The sequence below is a fragment of the Embiotoca jacksoni genome, unplaced genomic scaffold (assembly GCF_022577435.1).
Source record: "Embiotoca jacksoni isolate LCO1_2020_lvr unplaced genomic scaffold, fEmbJac1.0.p SCAF_2, whole genome shotgun sequence".
Classification (NCBI taxonomy): Eukaryota; Metazoa; Chordata; class Actinopteri; family Embiotocidae; genus Embiotoca; species Embiotoca jacksoni.
Genome location: NW_027185340.1, coordinates 12,705,837 through 12,722,579, shown reverse-complemented (window position 1 = coordinate 12,722,579; position 16,743 = coordinate 12,705,837). Strand labels below are relative to the sequence as shown.

Below are 16,743 nucleotides of genomic sequence, written 5' to 3'. Positions count from 1 at the left end.
CCTGTTTCCAAAATGCCACACTAGTACAGGGATTTGGAGGCCTATTTACTACATGAAGTTTTAGATTAACAGTTTAAAAGTAGAACATTTTCTTTTAGAGCATGGCTCATGTTTGTACCTACTTCTAATGTTGTGCATGACATACTTGTATTATCCTTCAATGCTTTTTGAACAGATCCTCTCCTGGCTGGTAAACCTGCATTACTGCAACAACACAGCCACCAGGGACATGAATCAGACAGATGTGGTCATCCTGAAGACCTTCTGCTCCATGACTGCTGATCAGTGGTACAGGTTCTCTCTGCTGATGGCTCGTCATCTGAACATGGAAAAACTCATCTTCAGAGTAAGGCTTTGAGTCTTTTGTCAACATTTTCTAAAGACACCACACAATGTGTAAATTCTGATTGTTCATTATTCCGGAACAAAGAAATTGTTTCTGCTGGGCAGTTACAAAACATGTTTTCCTACAATGTGTTTCTTTGAGGAACATGTGAGTCCAAAGAAAAAAAACCTTTTTACAAGAAACTGTTTGTTCACCAGACAAAGCTCTTTCGCTCCTGCACATTCTGAATGATTTCTTTTATAACTGATGTATTTCTGTTTGATCTCCCGATCAAACAAACACCCCTCCATCCCTAAGAACTTAAACACACAATCAAAATTTAAATATGAGACTTACTGTAATGTAAAACAGTTGTAGTTAACTGCAGCAACTATAAAACATAAAAACAGGCTCCTTCAATAGGCCTCTTCTCTATTTCATGTGCAACATTTTATCTACTCAACCATGAAAAGTAATTACTGTTATATTTATTCTAATCTAATTTAGATTTTTGGATGTTTTTTTTCTAATTAAAATTCCACCACTTAAAGATTTACTGACCTTTGCTTACAGGGAGCATCAATAATCGGTGCTATTTAATTGTTATCTAATTGTTATCTAATTGTTAGATAATTAGCCTCAAACAGCTGATCTGAAATGTACATAAAGAGTTGCAGATGTAAACCCTGCTTGTTTGGAGTTGTTTCAACACAGTAACAGTCACATTGCAGTTGAAACTATAAAAACTCTCAGATACATTTCATGTTTACTCTGTGGACTCCGGCAGCTTATGTTGGAAGGTCATAAAACCAAACACAAATTCAATACAACTAATATTTATTGGCCTTTTAGTACTGATTGGTGTTGGCTGTATTTGAGAATGATGCCATAGTATATAGATCAAATGCTCATACTGAGTACAGTTCCCCTTGCTCTCCAGATTTGAGCTTGTTTCAGCTCATTGTTTTGGTTTTACCTTCTCCAGAAGGTTTGTCTTAATAACCATATTGTAACAATATGTCAGCATTGTGTTTACAGCTTGTTTCTGTTACCTCAGAGTGGGCAGAAATTACCAATGCTGCCAATCAAACTTTTATCAGTGTAGAGCAAACAGCACAAGTACAAAGTGTAGCTCATTACAGGTTGGTGTTTATAATTATGAATGTTTGTATTTATTTGTTACTTATTTCAGAAATTCAAATTTGCCATCAACACTCTGTCACATTAGCGGAGCTTGTTTACTCATCCAGTATTGTTAAAATGTCTAAGTTATGTTTTGTTAATTAGTAGAATACACTTTGCTATTTCACTTTCACTTTTCAGTCCCTCAAGTCAAAGCAATATATGACAGAGTAAATATAGTCGAAGTACACCAAGTACAGTAGAAATGTCAAATACCCTTGAATATAAAGGGCTCTATTAACAGTTGAAGCGCATGACCTTACGTGGATGGTGCAAATACCTTTTAGGTGTGTCCAGATCCGCTTTCGCTTGTTTAACAGTTGATCATCTAAGTACAAAGTAAGGTGCATTGTTTAAAGGGTTTGTATTTAACATTGTAATCAATCATAGGTGTGTTTTGGACTTAACATAGAAAAGAAAACAGTCAGTGTCATCTACTATTCCCTGTACAGGCCAGTTGCACTTCTCGTGGATTGCTCTTCTAACAGTGGGTTTGGCGAGTGGCAGGAAAAAACACTTCTTTGCAAAGGAAGCATATCTGCTTGAGTGCAGATTGATCTGATTGATGTACACAATGCTAATCTTTCACACTGAAATCGTTTTATTTTTAACATATTGCATGTTTGTGTGCTGTCTCATGTCCCTGTTTGTGTAACAAGCAGAGAAGCACATTGTGCACCTGGCTATTCAAGCACACATTGCTAGATTAACAACAAGCCCATAAAATAACAGTGAAAACCACAGTTGACTTAAGACCAGGTTTTGTTTACTAATCACGCGATCGCTTTCAGCTGCCTCAAGATAGCAATGCTCCAACAAAGCACCTGACCACACCTCACTGTAAAACCAACAAACCCACAGGTGCTTAGACGGGTATAAATACATTTGCGACGTCGGCGTTGGAAGGGAAAATGATACCTATGCGCCGGGCACCACCTATGTGTAGAGCCTAAAGACAAGAGAAGAAAAAAAAACGTGTCACTGAGAAAATTAAAGCAACAGAAATGTTTTTCTACAGATGGTGTTGTCTGAGGAGTTGCAGAGCCTGGTGGGCGTCATGCTTCAAATGGCCGAGGTTATAACAGACATGATGGACCAATTCCTTCCTGCCATTGTTAAACTCCGAAGCTACCTGCTCTCCATCGAAGACCTCAACTTGGTAGCCAACAATGAATTCAGCCAAGTGTGTTCTCTTTATTTCTTCACAGTGTTTTACCGACAATCTATTCATGTGGGCATCTATGTTTGTGTCACCGCTTAATTTACATCTTGCCAAAAGCAAAGAATGCAAATGTTTCAGTGCTCTAAAATACTCTGCTGCATTCACATTACTGATTCAAGCAACGTCATTGTATAACTGAGGCTTGTTTTAAAGTGAGCCTCACTTTGTATTCTCATTTAAATGATAAATAGGATATTTTAAATACGCTAAAATCATAATGTAAAAAAAGGTCTTTAAACTTTTTTTCACCAGATGACAAAAGGAACCCGGTCCACCATCTCAAGCCGAGCTACATTTGTCACCCTCTCTCGAGCGTTGTGTAGTAACGGTATCGTGGCTCTGTTTGGAATCTCCAAACTCCCTGCTATGGACGAGTCAAGCCCCTCCTTCGCCGACAAGCAGGAGCGGGAGGAGATGATTGAGAGGTTCAAGCTTCCACGAAATGCCAGTACGTTGGGAGGAGGACAGATTTGAGAGCTTTTGCACAAATTTATATCATGTGTATTTGGTCTTAAAGAGTTTTTCACATGATAATAAAAATAAGGATTAAAAGATGTGGCTGCAGACATGCTGTTTCTCTTATCATCAGCAAATCCAATGGAAAAGAGAAACAACATGATCAAATTCATTGATTTGTGACTGTTCTTAAAGATTGCCCAGTCATTTTAGAAATGAATGGGGCTTCAAGTACAGTAGAAAAAAAAAATCACATGAAGAGAAGTTGCAAATTATTAAGAGACTTACTCATCATAAATTATTGGTTTAGGTTGGTTGGGATTTGTTGAGCACAAGAACAATTTCAACCAACATCAGCCTTATAGCTCATTTGCTGGACAATAAAAACCTTCACCCTTGTGAATGCTGTATTTCTCATGCTTCTTATATTTGCTCTCCTTGTGCAGCTCCCTACTGTATGAACATGTACCTGGACATGGTCAACACCACAGGAGGCGCCATCGCCTGGGCCTTCCTCAAACCAATGCTAATGGGGCATATCCTCTACACACCTGACACCCCCGCCACCCGCGCCATCATGGAGAAGGTAGACAGTACATACACATGCATGAGTTACCTCCTCTACCCATTACTCCACACACAAACTTACTGATATACAGAAGTCAAATGATTAATTATTCTACTATAAATAAACGTTTAAATTGCTGACTTGCATTATTGTGCAGGTTTGCTGGCTAAGCTAGTTGAATTATTAACTCACCTGCCTGCAGTCTGTAAACATCATCATGTGTGTGTAAGGCATCTTTACTTTCTAATCGGATTCATTGCTTTTATTTTTCGTGGAAACATCTGATGTAGAGGTTATCAACCTCCTTTATAAGGTTGTAATCCTTCGAAATCCCTGGTCTGACTTTGTGATATCGTTTGCAGGCCTTATTTTCACTTCTATTTCTAGATTTTATAGGTTATAGTTATTTATTTAGTCTTCACAGAGCCTCACAGGCATGTGGTAAACAAGAAATCCAAAGTTTCACGAGGTACACATATTTGTATGCATCACTTTCTTCGACTGGGGCTCTATTTTGAGGGAGTTTGACTTTTCTTTCAGTATACTGTATCCTTCACAGACTCAAACAGCCACACACACACATAAACACACCAGGTTATGAATTGTTGCTGATACCCAGCCATTTCATGCGGTCTCGTCCTTGTCCTATCATTGCCCAGGCCAATGGCACCTTGCAGGAGTTTGCAAACCTGAGGAAATATTCAGAGGACTGGATTGAAAACTCCAAGTACATCGTAGAGTCTGCTGAAATACTCCACCACACTTTGCCAATGCTACAGGTATGAACATTCAGAACCGCCTTCTTTATATCAGATTATTCTAGCTGGCTCGCTGTCGTCTAAAAAAATCTAGAGATAAACTTTGCAGTGGTCTTCAATGAGTTTCAGCAGCAGAATCTTGGTGTTGTTCATCGTCTCTCCCACTCCCTCTCCCCTCTTGCCAGAATTCCCTCGGCAATTCCTTTGTGAAGAATTTCATTGAGATGCAGACAGACATCAATGTCGGCAGAATGAAGGAGACGCTCAGCAGCTTCTGTGAGTGTACATTTGAAGGTCTTACTTTTGTAAGCAGCAGATACCAGGCTTACCTTTATATTCCTCTCACTTATTTCCTGTAAAATATCCATGCTATCAGAAAATGGGACTGCTGCTCAGGTTTACAGTACAGGAAGCATTAGATATAATCTACATGAATCTCTCAGGGCGTCTCTGCATGATGTGATGATACATGTCAGTAATTTCTTTTTCCATGTGGTCTGATGTACTTAATTTGTTTACTCGTATTGTCAGACCATATTTTTTTTTATCTTTGTTAAATTAGAGCAGAACAAAGAATGACAAAGAACAGGCACAACCAATATTATTTTAAAGCTATAAAAAGCAAAAACTACATTTAAAAGGTGTTCTATCCTCATCAATAAACTTCTAAATATCTTTCTTTTTACAGCTAATGTAACAGTGATTTTGGAGAAGAACAAACACGTACTGAATCAGATCACTACCTTGTCCACCCTGATGGTGAACCTCTCCTCCTGCATCAAGTTTGACCGTTACCGTGGCTACGACTCTGCCGAGCAGCTCAATGCTGAGGCTCAGGAGCTTGCCAAAAACCGTGATCTCTATGCAAGTAAGTGAACATTGGGTGAATCTGTCCAGCTTTATGTAAAAGCACTCGACTAATCCTACAGGACTGTGTCACATACGCCCAGGTCCTGGCAGCAGAGTGGATCTTCATATTGGTTGATTTTTTTTCATTCCTTTACAGCTGCATTGTGTGCATGTCATCTCATACACATTGTAATACAATGAAAACATTTATGATATTGATTAAGTTTCCCTACATAATAGAGATAATCCCAGTAGATTAGTAGGTTTCACATAAAAGGACTAAAGCTCAGTTTTACAACCACCCAGGTTGTTAACTTGCTCATCACAGCGCAGTAATTCACAGCTTTTTCCAGGCTTGTATCTTTGTTAATGTTTCGCTAAGGGCTCTTGATAATGAGTTGAGATGGAGAAGCTTACAGGAGATATGACTGCAACAATTTATCTCAGGAAATGAATTTAAGAGCTGGTCTGGTAACTGATAAACCATGTGCACTGAGATGTTATAATCTGTCCTGAAGGCGTCATCTTCAAGCTTCCCAAAGATGTGAATTCATCCAGGAAGCGTGAGGCTAGATCCTCCTCCTCCTCCTCCTCCTCCTCCTCCACATCCTCCCTGCCTCCCAAAGTCAGCTACACCATCCGCATGCATATGGACAATGTCATGCGTACCGACAGAGTGCGGGACCCCTACTTTGTGAAGGACCCTCACATAGAGGCCAGGCAGACCATGCGCTACACCCGGGGATTCATCTACCTGCAGGAGAACATTGAACGGGCTATCATCGAGACCCAGACTGGACAGAGAGTCACAGAGCCAGCTGTGCAGCTGCAGCCCTTTCCCTATCCATGCCATCTACGGGATGAGTGAGTTTTCTGGATTCATGGATGCACACTCACATACGGGGCATACAAAGAAGCATTGAAACATGGAAAACAGTGTCTCTACGAGCATACAGATGCTGATGTGGAATAATGCATGCTCTCTCATTATTCATTTGCTACTTTGGATTGACAGAAACCCGTCATTATAATTGGCTCTTCACGATGTGAATGAATATTCCCTATTATTGTGCATTCATATTTGAGCACCACGCATGCTATATGGACAAACATACACTCGCAAACCCTTCAGGCCTTTAATAGCCATCTATAAGGAACGCCACTCATCTCCAACATGGGTTTGACTTTAACTCGATACCCTACATTGTTTCCAATAAATCATGGCTGAACTTAATGACCACAGTTTGTTCGTGCTCACCCTCGAGTGCGACTTAAGACACTGCTGATATCTCATCGAAGAAGCTTGAGTGGGCCAGTGGCTCTGGCTTGCTGATTTATTACTCTACAGCACAAATTCTGACATGATAGCTGTGAAATATGGATAAACGCAAGCACCACAATCCTATGTATCAGGCTCCAGATAAAAAAAATAAATAAAGCAGGGTCTCATTTATTTGTGTAAATAGTACAAGGATCAGAACATGGCTGTCAAAATCCCCAGATCTGCGCCATTATTGCTTTTCCACTGTCTGTCAAGCCAGTGACTGAATGATGGGGCTTTTCATGTGCCATTGTTGACAGTGTTCGGTTTTCTAGGAATTTGATTGACAATTGGCGTCTGTATTCCCCAGGTATCTGGAGGCCATCTCTTTTGTCTTCCCTATCATGCTGATGATAGCCTGGGTGTTGTTTGTGGCTGATTTTGTCAAAAAGCTGGTGCATGAGAGAGAGCTGAGGTTGCACGAGGTAATGTTTTTTAACCTGAAAAACAATGACACTATATTATTATATTAGAAACAGACTTCTTAGTTTCCATTTCTTTTGGTTTTTATTTCTAAAAAGAACTAAGTCACCCACAGTTATTGATAAAATCTTTCCCTCTGACATTTGAAAACAGCCATAAATGTTTAATTGAATTTTCCTCGCTGTTCACTTCCTGATTAAAAAAAAAAAAAATTACTTTCAAAGATTCCACGTCAAACTCATTCACAGGCACTAGTGGTAAAATAAGAACATAAACAGTGTCTTTAACTGACACGTAAATGTTTTCTCATTCATTTCTCCTTTTTCCCCCAACAGTACATGAAAATGATGGGCGTCAACCCGCTCAGCCACTTCTTTGCCTGGTTCTTGGAGTGCGCCTCCTACCTGATATTGACCATCTTCATGCTCACACTGGTGCTGAAGTATGGCAAAGTCCTGCCCCACAGCGACGGCTTCCTTGTTTTCCTGTACCTGTGCGACTATGGTTTGAGCATCCTGGCCTTCAGCTTTCTGATCAGCTCCTTCTTTGACAAAACCTACATCGCTGGCCTGAGCGGCAGCCTCCTCTACATCCTCTCCTTCTTCCCCTTCATCATCGTCATTGCTGTGGAGAAAAATCTAACCTTTTCCCAGAAGAGCGCCCTGGTGAGGAGCCTTTAAACCTTCTTCATCATTAGTCATGTATATTAAACTGGTGTGTGTACTGTAGGATAATTCAATAACCAAATAATATGATTTGCTCTGGAGGATACAGAAAATTGAATAGAGATGAAGGACGTAGAAGGAGATATAATGTAATTTCATTTGATTTTAAAATGCCATTTACTCTATCCATCTTTGAAAACAATTTTACAAACATGATGGTTCAAAATGTATTAGTGCTGCTTCAAAATAAAGCCAGTTCTTTTATGCGAATGATGAATAAACAGTGTTTTTTGCTCTCAGTTGCTTTCCATTATGAGGTTTACAAGCAGTGTGGGAGATTTGTTCAATCTTTCTGTTTGCTGTTGTAAAAATTCTCATAACACATCTTTGTTTTTATAAAAATGAAGCAGTTTGTCTGATAATCATTAATTGGAGGTCAGACATCACTGCACACACCTAAAGCCTCACGTGCCTTGAGCAAAACATTTTATATCATAGAGAAAGGCTGATATAGCGTACGTATCACTTTATAGTTGTCAAGCGCACAGACAAAGAGAAGTACAGAAAGGCATTGTGTAAAAAATGTATAAATGTATATTTTTGATGCTGCTTTTTCTCGCCTCTGTTTTTTGTATCCTGTCTGAATTCTCTCTTGATTTTTCTGGCAGAGTTTGTTTTCTCCGACCTGTTTCAGTTACGCCAGTCAATATGCTTCCCGCTATGAGTCGCAAGGAGAAGGTACAAGCTTGTCGGCATCTGTCTACCATAAAGATCGCTTTGACATGTAAGCAAACTGAATCAGTGGAAGCCAACATGAAACTTTCATTTTGTTCACTTCAATAGGGATCCAGTGGAGCAACTCGTACACCTCGCCCATTGCTGGAGACACCGCCTCATTTGGTTGGCTGTGCTGGCTGCTGCTCATCGACTCCATCCTCTACTTCACCATCGGGGCGTACATCCGCATGATCTTTCCAGGTAACTGTGGCATTAAAAATCAACAAAGTACTCACTCACTCATCCACCTGGTGATGATTGACTCTGATCTGAGAACTTGTTCTGTCGCCATTTTAGTGCATCAGAGACAGCCGGTTAATTTTACTTGTTGTTAGTTGTCTTTGTCAGGTCAGCGGATCTTGAGGCTTAATTACATTATTAGCATCAACATAACAAATATGGGTTCGCATGATAAAACTAGCATTACTAATTGATGTCTATTTAATGTCTCTTATGTTAGTAAAGTTACAGACGCAAAGCACCAAACAAGCATTCTGTACAAATAGTTTTCATCTAATGAAGAGATTACTCTTTTGTTTTGAATTCATGGCGAATTCATAGATGATGGTGTAAACATTAGGTTGAAATATCAAGTTCAATTCAATTTATCTCTCAAAGAGAAAAGAGGAAAGGTGCTCAGTGCATCATTGGAGGTCTTCCAGCAGCCTTGGCCTAAAACAACATAACTAAGGGATGGTTCAAGGTAATCTGAGCCAGTCCTGACTATAAGCTTTTATCAAAAAGGCAAGTTTCAAAGCCTAATCTTAAAAATAGAGAAGGTGTCTGCCCCTCAGAGCCAAACTGGGAGCTGGTTACAAAGGACACAGTTATTTCTTACTCTCTACTTTTGGAAATAAGCCTCTGCTCTATTGGTATAATAGGGTACTATTAAGTCTTTAACATAATTTTTTAGTCATTTAGGGTTTGGTTTTACAGGGAGCCAATGAAGAGAAGCAAATTTGGGAGAAATATACTTGTGAAGTGAAGTGTATGAATCTCTACCTCTGAAGCTGAAGCAGATACAGCTTGGTTTAGACTTGGATGTGAGCTCTCTTTGTATTTTTTTTTACCTTTCAGGAAAATATGGCATCCCTGCTCCGTGGTACTTCCCCTTCAAACTCTCCTTCTGGGCTGACCTGTGCGGTTGCGTTCAGTCAAACAACAAAGTGAGCAAAGGACTCCTCTTCACTAACATCATGCAGAAAAACCAGCCTGTCTTCTCCAATGACAAAGGAAAAGGTACAGACTACTCACTACATTTATGCTTCCCCTCACTCTTCATCTGATTCCCGTCCCTCGCTAGTTTGATTTATAGTTTGACTCTGTCTCCACGTTTCTCCCAGGCCAGAGCTCTCTTTCCTCCGAGGCTGGTGAGGATTTCTCAGAGCTCCCTGTGGGTGTTGCCCTCCATGGCCTCAGCAAGACGTATGGTGACCAAGCAGCCATTGAAAACCTTAATGTTTCCTTTTATGAGGGCCACGTCACCTCGCTGCTTGGTCAAAATGGAGCTGGCAAGACCACCACGATGTATGTCTGGCACAATTTTTCCTCTTTTTTTTTTTTTTTTTTATAATTATATCAGCATGTCCTATGATTAATACAAATGTATTTTGACCATTATATACTGGGTGTAGCCGGTGTTGAAATTAGATTTGTGCATCCCTTTAATCTTTTCAAGGGTTTGCTGCTGACAGGGATATTGTTTTGTCCAAATCTGGCACAGCAAATGCACCGTGGTAGAGATTAGCCTGACGGGTCTTCATCAACTAGAGCACTTAAATTTACATTTTGAATGTGACTCATTTTGCTGATGCTCTTATTCAGGGCTCTGCTGTGGCACTCTTTGTATAGAGTGCTGTAGCAGAGTAAGATTTAACAACACAAAGCACACCAGAAACCAGGATGGGATTTGTACGTCCTGTGATATTTCTGGGACCAGCAAGTCATCATTTAAGAGGAAAGTGACAGGGAGGAAGTACAGAAAAAAAAGCAAATGGGATAAAAACAAATGGCATTTTGAGCCACTTTATGTCCCAAGTAGCAAATATGAGCAACTGTGATTGACAAACCTTGACTATATAGTATATTTAACTTGTGCTTTAACTTCTTTTAAGATGCTATGTGAACTTTCAAGCTATAATAATATAATTTTTGTATTAATTTGTCAATAGATTTATGAATTAGTCAATTTAATACTGTTACGTATCTAATAAATGAACCATCTCTGTGTGTAGGTCTCTTCTGACTGGCCTTTTCGCCCCGTCTTCGGGCACCATAGAGGTTTACGGCAGAGACATGCAGACAAACATCGACAGTGTCCGCAAAGAGCTCGGGGTCTGCATGCAATACGACGTCCTCTTTGACCACATGACCACCAAGGAGCATCTGCTGTTGTACGGCCAGATCAAGGCGCCACAGTGGACACACAGACAACTACACGAGCAAGTCCGCACGTGAGTGACAGATCATCCGGAGCAGAGAGCTTATCAAAATGCATGGTGTCTTCAAGATGATGTCAGGGCTTATGCATGATATACGGTCGTTTCGCCATTTTTATCTGTCACAATGATTTAGTTTACAACCTGTATTTTTAAGACGTCATAAAACAGTGTCCTTCGCTCACTTCATGTCAGGGTCCTCCAATAAAGGTTATGAGAGTTTCATAAGAAATAGGAGCCAGTGCTCAACACAAGAGACTGGTTGCACAGAGGAAATTTGAAAGTATCCAAATAATGTTCAGATGGTTGTAGCCAAGCAGAGTTTATGTGTTTACTTGTGATTTGTGAGTATTTTCAGGCTTAAATGCAATAATTTTTAACTGCAGCGAAGACAGAATAAATGTTAGACCTGGTATCATTGAAATAAGCCCTCATTTTAGTAAAATGAGCTGTCAGATACTTCTACTTCTACCTGAATGTGATTGAAATTTCTGATGTTTTCTGAGCAGTCCCTATGTCATGTTCACATTTTCCATAGGAATTTAAAATATTCAGTTTTATCTCTTTTTGTCATTTCGCATTTTCTTGGATGAGTTATGGGACATTAATTTTTCATTCGATGGCGTCATTAAGCTGGTAGTTGTAAGTTGCATCATGAGACTATTTCTAGAGGGTTTCCATATGACAAGAGGAGCAGTATGAGTTTGATCCCAATGGTAAGAAAATGTACACCTCTCCTCTAGTTCCAGGAATTCAGAAACCCCTGCTGGGTGACTGATGGAAGTGATGTAACTACAGCTCAGAGACCAGGTTGTAATGCTTTGAAAAAGTATGTTAACATGAGCTCCATTGCTAAATGCCTTTCATTGGCTCCCCTGCCAGGATCCTAGAGGAGACAGACATGTATGCTCACAGACACAAGCGTGTGGGCACCCTGTCAGGTGGCATGAAGCGCAAGCTGTCAATCTCCATCGCCTTCATAGGAAGCTCTCGCTTGGTGGTTCTTGATGAACCCACCACAGGAGTCGATCCCTGCTCCAGGCGCAGCATCTGGGACATTGTGATCCAGCATAAGAAACGTGAGTCTCACAGAAACACTCTATGTCTAATCTATTTGTCCAAGCCACAAATAATAGCACTGCTATTATTAACTTTAACCACTACTATTACTGCTACCGAGTGGCATAAAACAAAAAATCTGAACTATATACTTATGCATTTTCAGTGGGTGCCTGCTTATTATTTTTAATATATCCATTGTCACATTGGTACAAATAACTTCATCTTAAGTGGTCATTATGGTAACTCATCCACAGTTTAATTTCCTCTTTCCTGGACTCTGACAAACACAAGATGCCGAGAAGGTGTCTCTCCTGACTGAATTACATTGGAATCCTAGTTGTTTTAGAGTCAAGTTTAATGATCAGTTGATTGCTCTTAAAGCCCTTTAAAAACCTGCCCCTATTGCCTGGCATTTATTATAACTTGTTACTCCGGTGTTCCTTTAATTTGTTTGACTCTCGGCCAAAAACTTCTTGTTGTGTTTTATGATTTTGTACTTTATAAGCACCTTTAAAGCACCTTGTAACTCTGGTTTTTAAAGGTCAAACATAAAGAGTTTGCTTACTTATGTTACACACATAACTCAGTTTGAAGCTGAAAAACTCCCTTACACTACAGTGTACTGTAGAGCCAATGCAGCACTTTACAGTTACACATTACACGGTACATTGTTAGTCTAATTGTTAAGCAAGAAATTCACATTCTGGAGCGCACAAATGATCTAAACTCTCGCTGTAGTATTTCTCTTCAAAGACAATTCCTCCTCTATTTTCTAAAAGAGATGAGCAGCAATGAGCGGTGAACCTGGAGCAGACCCTGTAGTGCTTTCCACTGCTTTGTATTCTAACTGGAATTTAGCATATAATTAATCTATCTACAAGTATTTTTTTTCCTACAACCTCTTTTAGAGGAGCAACTGTAATGGCAGGGAGAGTGCTAAATGTCATATAATTGTAGTTGTGGCACATGTCCTGTAATTGGTGCTGTCTCAGATGTTAGGAAGATTTTGCTGTCAGCAGAATCTATTTCAAAATAAACGTTCTGCATCGCTTGCTATTTTGTGTGCCTGTTTCTCCGATCATTTGTATTTACATGACATAGCTCGTGTGTCGCTTTGTGTTTGTATTGTCTGGTTTTTGCTTGTTTACTTGGAGTTGTCAAACCTAAAAACTCTGACAAAGCTTTACACACTAGCTTGCACAAGCTGGCTGGTAAACATATTCTTACTTTTTTGCTTTTCTCTGAAATGGAATCATGCGATTTTTATTTGATAAATTCCTTAATTTTCACACATTTACCTAAAGCTACGATTTGGGTTGCAGTTAGCTAAGGAACAGTGTAACAGTGCAGATTTGTTTGATGTGTGTGTCTTTTCAGAACGAACCATCATCATTTCCACCCACCACCTGGATGAGGCTGAAGTCCTGAGTGACCGCATTGCCTTCCTGGAGAGAGGAGGGTTAAAATGCTGCGGATCCCCCTTCCACCTGAAAGACAAGCTGGGTCAAGGCTACAAACTCACCCTCACCAAGAAGGTAATAATCTTCACCAACATCCAGTCACCCTGTCCAGCCAAAGCACTGAATAATCATGTTGGAGGAGCAACATTGTGTTGTTGACTTAGATCTTTTGGTCAAATATTCAATGTTATACTAGTAGAGAACTGGTTCCAGTACTTCACAACATTTATCCTAAAAGTGAGATGTATTTTACCCAGACCGTTTCTTAACAGGGACACATCCATGGTCAACATTAATTGTAAGACATCACAATACGTTATTATGGAAAAGTTGGACTGGTCATGTGGAAATAAATCCGAGGTTTTATCTTTATCAGATTTGACATATTGCAACAGTGTGATATGTATCAGATATATTGAGAATCAGTCAGATGGAATAAATCCCCACACAAATAATGCTCTACTGAACTGTATGTTCAGCTGTGGGCACTTGCTGTTTGTGTAGAATCATCTTCATGGATGAATAACTATAGTTTCATATATGCCATCTATGTATTTTGGTCAAACCTTAAGTTTCCTTTAGTATTCTGTATTTTGGCTGTTTTAAGCCTTCTCAATGTCAGTGCTCAGACATTTGAACAGCCTGCAGGCAGAAACCCTCAGGCAATGTAAAAAACTGTGTTGCAAGTTTTCTAAGTTTATCTAATCTTTAATACTTCAGTCTTGTAACTTATTTGGACAAAGCATTAATGAAAAGCAGGAACAGCATCTTATAAGTAAAGGTAATGAATTCAAAAGTGGAATCCTTGTGAACTAAAGCATTACTTAATCTGCTGCGAGAATCAATAATGAATCATTTCAGCAGCAAGGGAAAAGTAAAGTTTTACTTTTTTTATGCTTTTCTATTTGCAGATGCTGAAATCAGAATCTGAGAGGATTGACAATGCTGAACTTAAGGCCTTTATCCAAGCCCATGTACCTGAAGCACGCCTGAAAGAGGCCCAAGGCGGTGACTTGATCTACTCGCTGCCTCCCTTCTCCTCATCCAACGCCTCCTCATACCGCTCCCTCTTGACCGCACTGGACTCCAACTTGGACGACCTGCAGCTCGGGGGTTATGGCATCTCTGACACCACGCTGGAGGAGGTAGGCTGACACAAACCCTCACACAAAAACATAGGTTTTCAACCAGTCACAGTGGAGAAACTCAATATGCACAGAACAACATTTAAGTGTTTCCTAATGAACCTGAACTTTATTACAGCCTATATTTGAACACGGGTAGAGAAGTTGATGACCTGATCTGAGGGGGAGGCTGTACCAAAGTTTTGGTGGGGCCACCGAGAAAGATTAGTTAAGACACAGTCTGGATCTAGAAACTACTAAAAGTTGCCGGTCAAATAAACCTAAGCAGGCGGTGAGGAGTGCAGGAGTGTAACAGGTCAGACAGATAAGCTGGGACTGCTGCATGCAAGAATTTAAACACAAACAACAGAATTTAAAATGAATCTTATACTGAAAAGGGAGCCAATGGAAGGATGCTCACACTTACGTAGACCAGTCAGGAACCTTTTTAACAAACACAAATGCTCACATGTTGCAGGTGTTCCTCCAATTGACTCATGGCAGTACAGAAGCTGGAGCTGAGGACGGCCCCCTGTCCATCTCAGAGACCGTTTCTGACACTGGATCCATCGACAGCTTCCCTTCAGACCACAGTGAAAGCTTTTCCAACTTCGGTGACAAGATCAGTGAGTTCACAAATTTTTTTTCTCACCTGTTCGCTATCTTGTTCATCATCCTCTCTTCCTTTATTAGTGCCGTCTAAGTCTCATTTCTGTCTTTCTTTCAATGCCCTGCACGTATCACGTCCATTAAAAAAGTTAATGAAAAAAAAGATGGAATCTTTACCCTGATTCACTGTTTTAGATTTTAAATTTTCTTACTTCACTTAAAATATTTTACCAACACTCAGCTGACCTTGTTTTACTTTTACATCTGGAAGACTCATCTTGATGGATTGCATTGTCATCTTCTGTAATGTAATCTACCTGTTAACCTTTCACTCAGTGTGCTTTGGACATAAACAGAAGTAATCATCAAGGTATTAAGACAGTTAGGGAATTTACACTCTACACTCCTTCCTGTGTGTTTTAGAGCTAACCAACTCTTCCACGACGCGCGGCATGACCCTGGCCTGGCAGCAGATGGCAGCCATGCTGATCAAGAGGTTCCACCACAGCCGCAGAGACTGGAAGGGCCTGATCTCCCAGATCGTGCTTCCTGTCCTGTTTGTGGTGTGTGCTATGGGTCTGGGCTCCATCAAGAGCGACCTGCGGCATTATCCTGAGCTGGAGCTGAGCCCCGCACTCTACAACATCGGGCCGAGCAACTCTTTCTTCAGGTCAGTCTCCGTGGTGAAGACAATGCAGGGGAAGTAAATGAGGCTGATAGGGGGCTTTTACACCCAACATGTTAGGAGCAGGTCAGATGAACTCTCAAGCTGCGTTACTTCATTTCAGTTCAATTTGAAAAGTGAGACGAATGCCACTGAGATGGCAACACGTACACATACCAAGACTTTTGTAAAAGTGGGTTGTGTCCAGGATAATTTTTATGATTTGTTAGAACAACAACCTAAAACAACCAGGTTTTGTTTGATGATGGGGTATTATATAAGCAGTAAATTATAATAAAGGCTACAGATAAACAACATCATTATTGTTGAAAGTGTATCTCAAATAATTTCTCTCTTTTTGCATAAGGTTTGTGGCAAAGTTTGAATGTCCTGTGGTGGCATGTGTTATTGTAATGCCTGGCTGAAATGAGCCACTGCAGTGAAAAACCTGCAACAAACCTGCAACACCGATGAGGGGTCGATGCATCCACTCACTTGATGGGCTTATTCGTTTTTCCTGCATCATTTGCGGGAGATGACGTGTCACACTTGTCCTGAGATGAATTTCAAGCTGTAGTTTGTTGAAGGGCAGATGGACCTTAAGGAGAGAGTGAGCAAGAGGGAACGCGAGGGAAAGCGATGATTGGGAAGAGGACGACTGCGATGGGAGATCAAAGCCAGAGAGATTAAGAGTGTCAGGAGATTGCAAGATGTCTTCATTCTCAAGATGTGCTGTTGTTTGATCAAGGGGATATGTAGCAAGTGAGAAAATGCTGAGGTGCCAATCCATATCAAAGGCCGCATGGACGCTCCTCCCAGTCCTCTTTAGCTTGATATACA

General features: G+C 40.3%; 1 protein-coding gene across 1 annotated transcript in view; it reads left to right on the top strand.

Moving 5' to 3' along the window:
- abca12 (ATP-binding cassette, sub-family A (ABC1), member 12) overlaps positions 1-16,743 on the top strand; it is a 66,110-nt gene that overhangs the window by 28,922 nt on the left and 20,445 nt on the right. The window contains exons 33-52 of the mRNA XM_069154598.1: positions 176-346; positions 2,526-2,690; positions 2,982-3,177; positions 3,632-3,771; positions 4,413-4,532; positions 4,697-4,787; positions 5,200-5,379; positions 5,879-6,224; positions 6,992-7,106; positions 7,440-7,769; positions 8,438-8,507; positions 8,613-8,747; positions 9,624-9,785; positions 9,890-10,073; positions 10,781-10,999; positions 11,867-12,063; positions 13,424-13,581; positions 14,418-14,651; positions 15,109-15,256; positions 15,663-15,909. Coding sequence (XP_069010699.1) covers positions 176-346; positions 2,526-2,690; positions 2,982-3,177; positions 3,632-3,771; positions 4,413-4,532; positions 4,697-4,787; positions 5,200-5,379; positions 5,879-6,224; positions 6,992-7,106; positions 7,440-7,769; positions 8,438-8,507; positions 8,613-8,747; positions 9,624-9,785; positions 9,890-10,073; positions 10,781-10,999; positions 11,867-12,063; positions 13,424-13,581; positions 14,418-14,651; positions 15,109-15,256; positions 15,663-15,909 — 3,608 coding nt within the window. The remainder of the gene's footprint in view (positions 1-175; positions 347-2,525; positions 2,691-2,981; positions 3,178-3,631; positions 3,772-4,412; positions 4,533-4,696; positions 4,788-5,199; positions 5,380-5,878; positions 6,225-6,991; positions 7,107-7,439; positions 7,770-8,437; positions 8,508-8,612; positions 8,748-9,623; positions 9,786-9,889; positions 10,074-10,780; positions 11,000-11,866; positions 12,064-13,423; positions 13,582-14,417; positions 14,652-15,108; positions 15,257-15,662; positions 15,910-16,743) is intronic.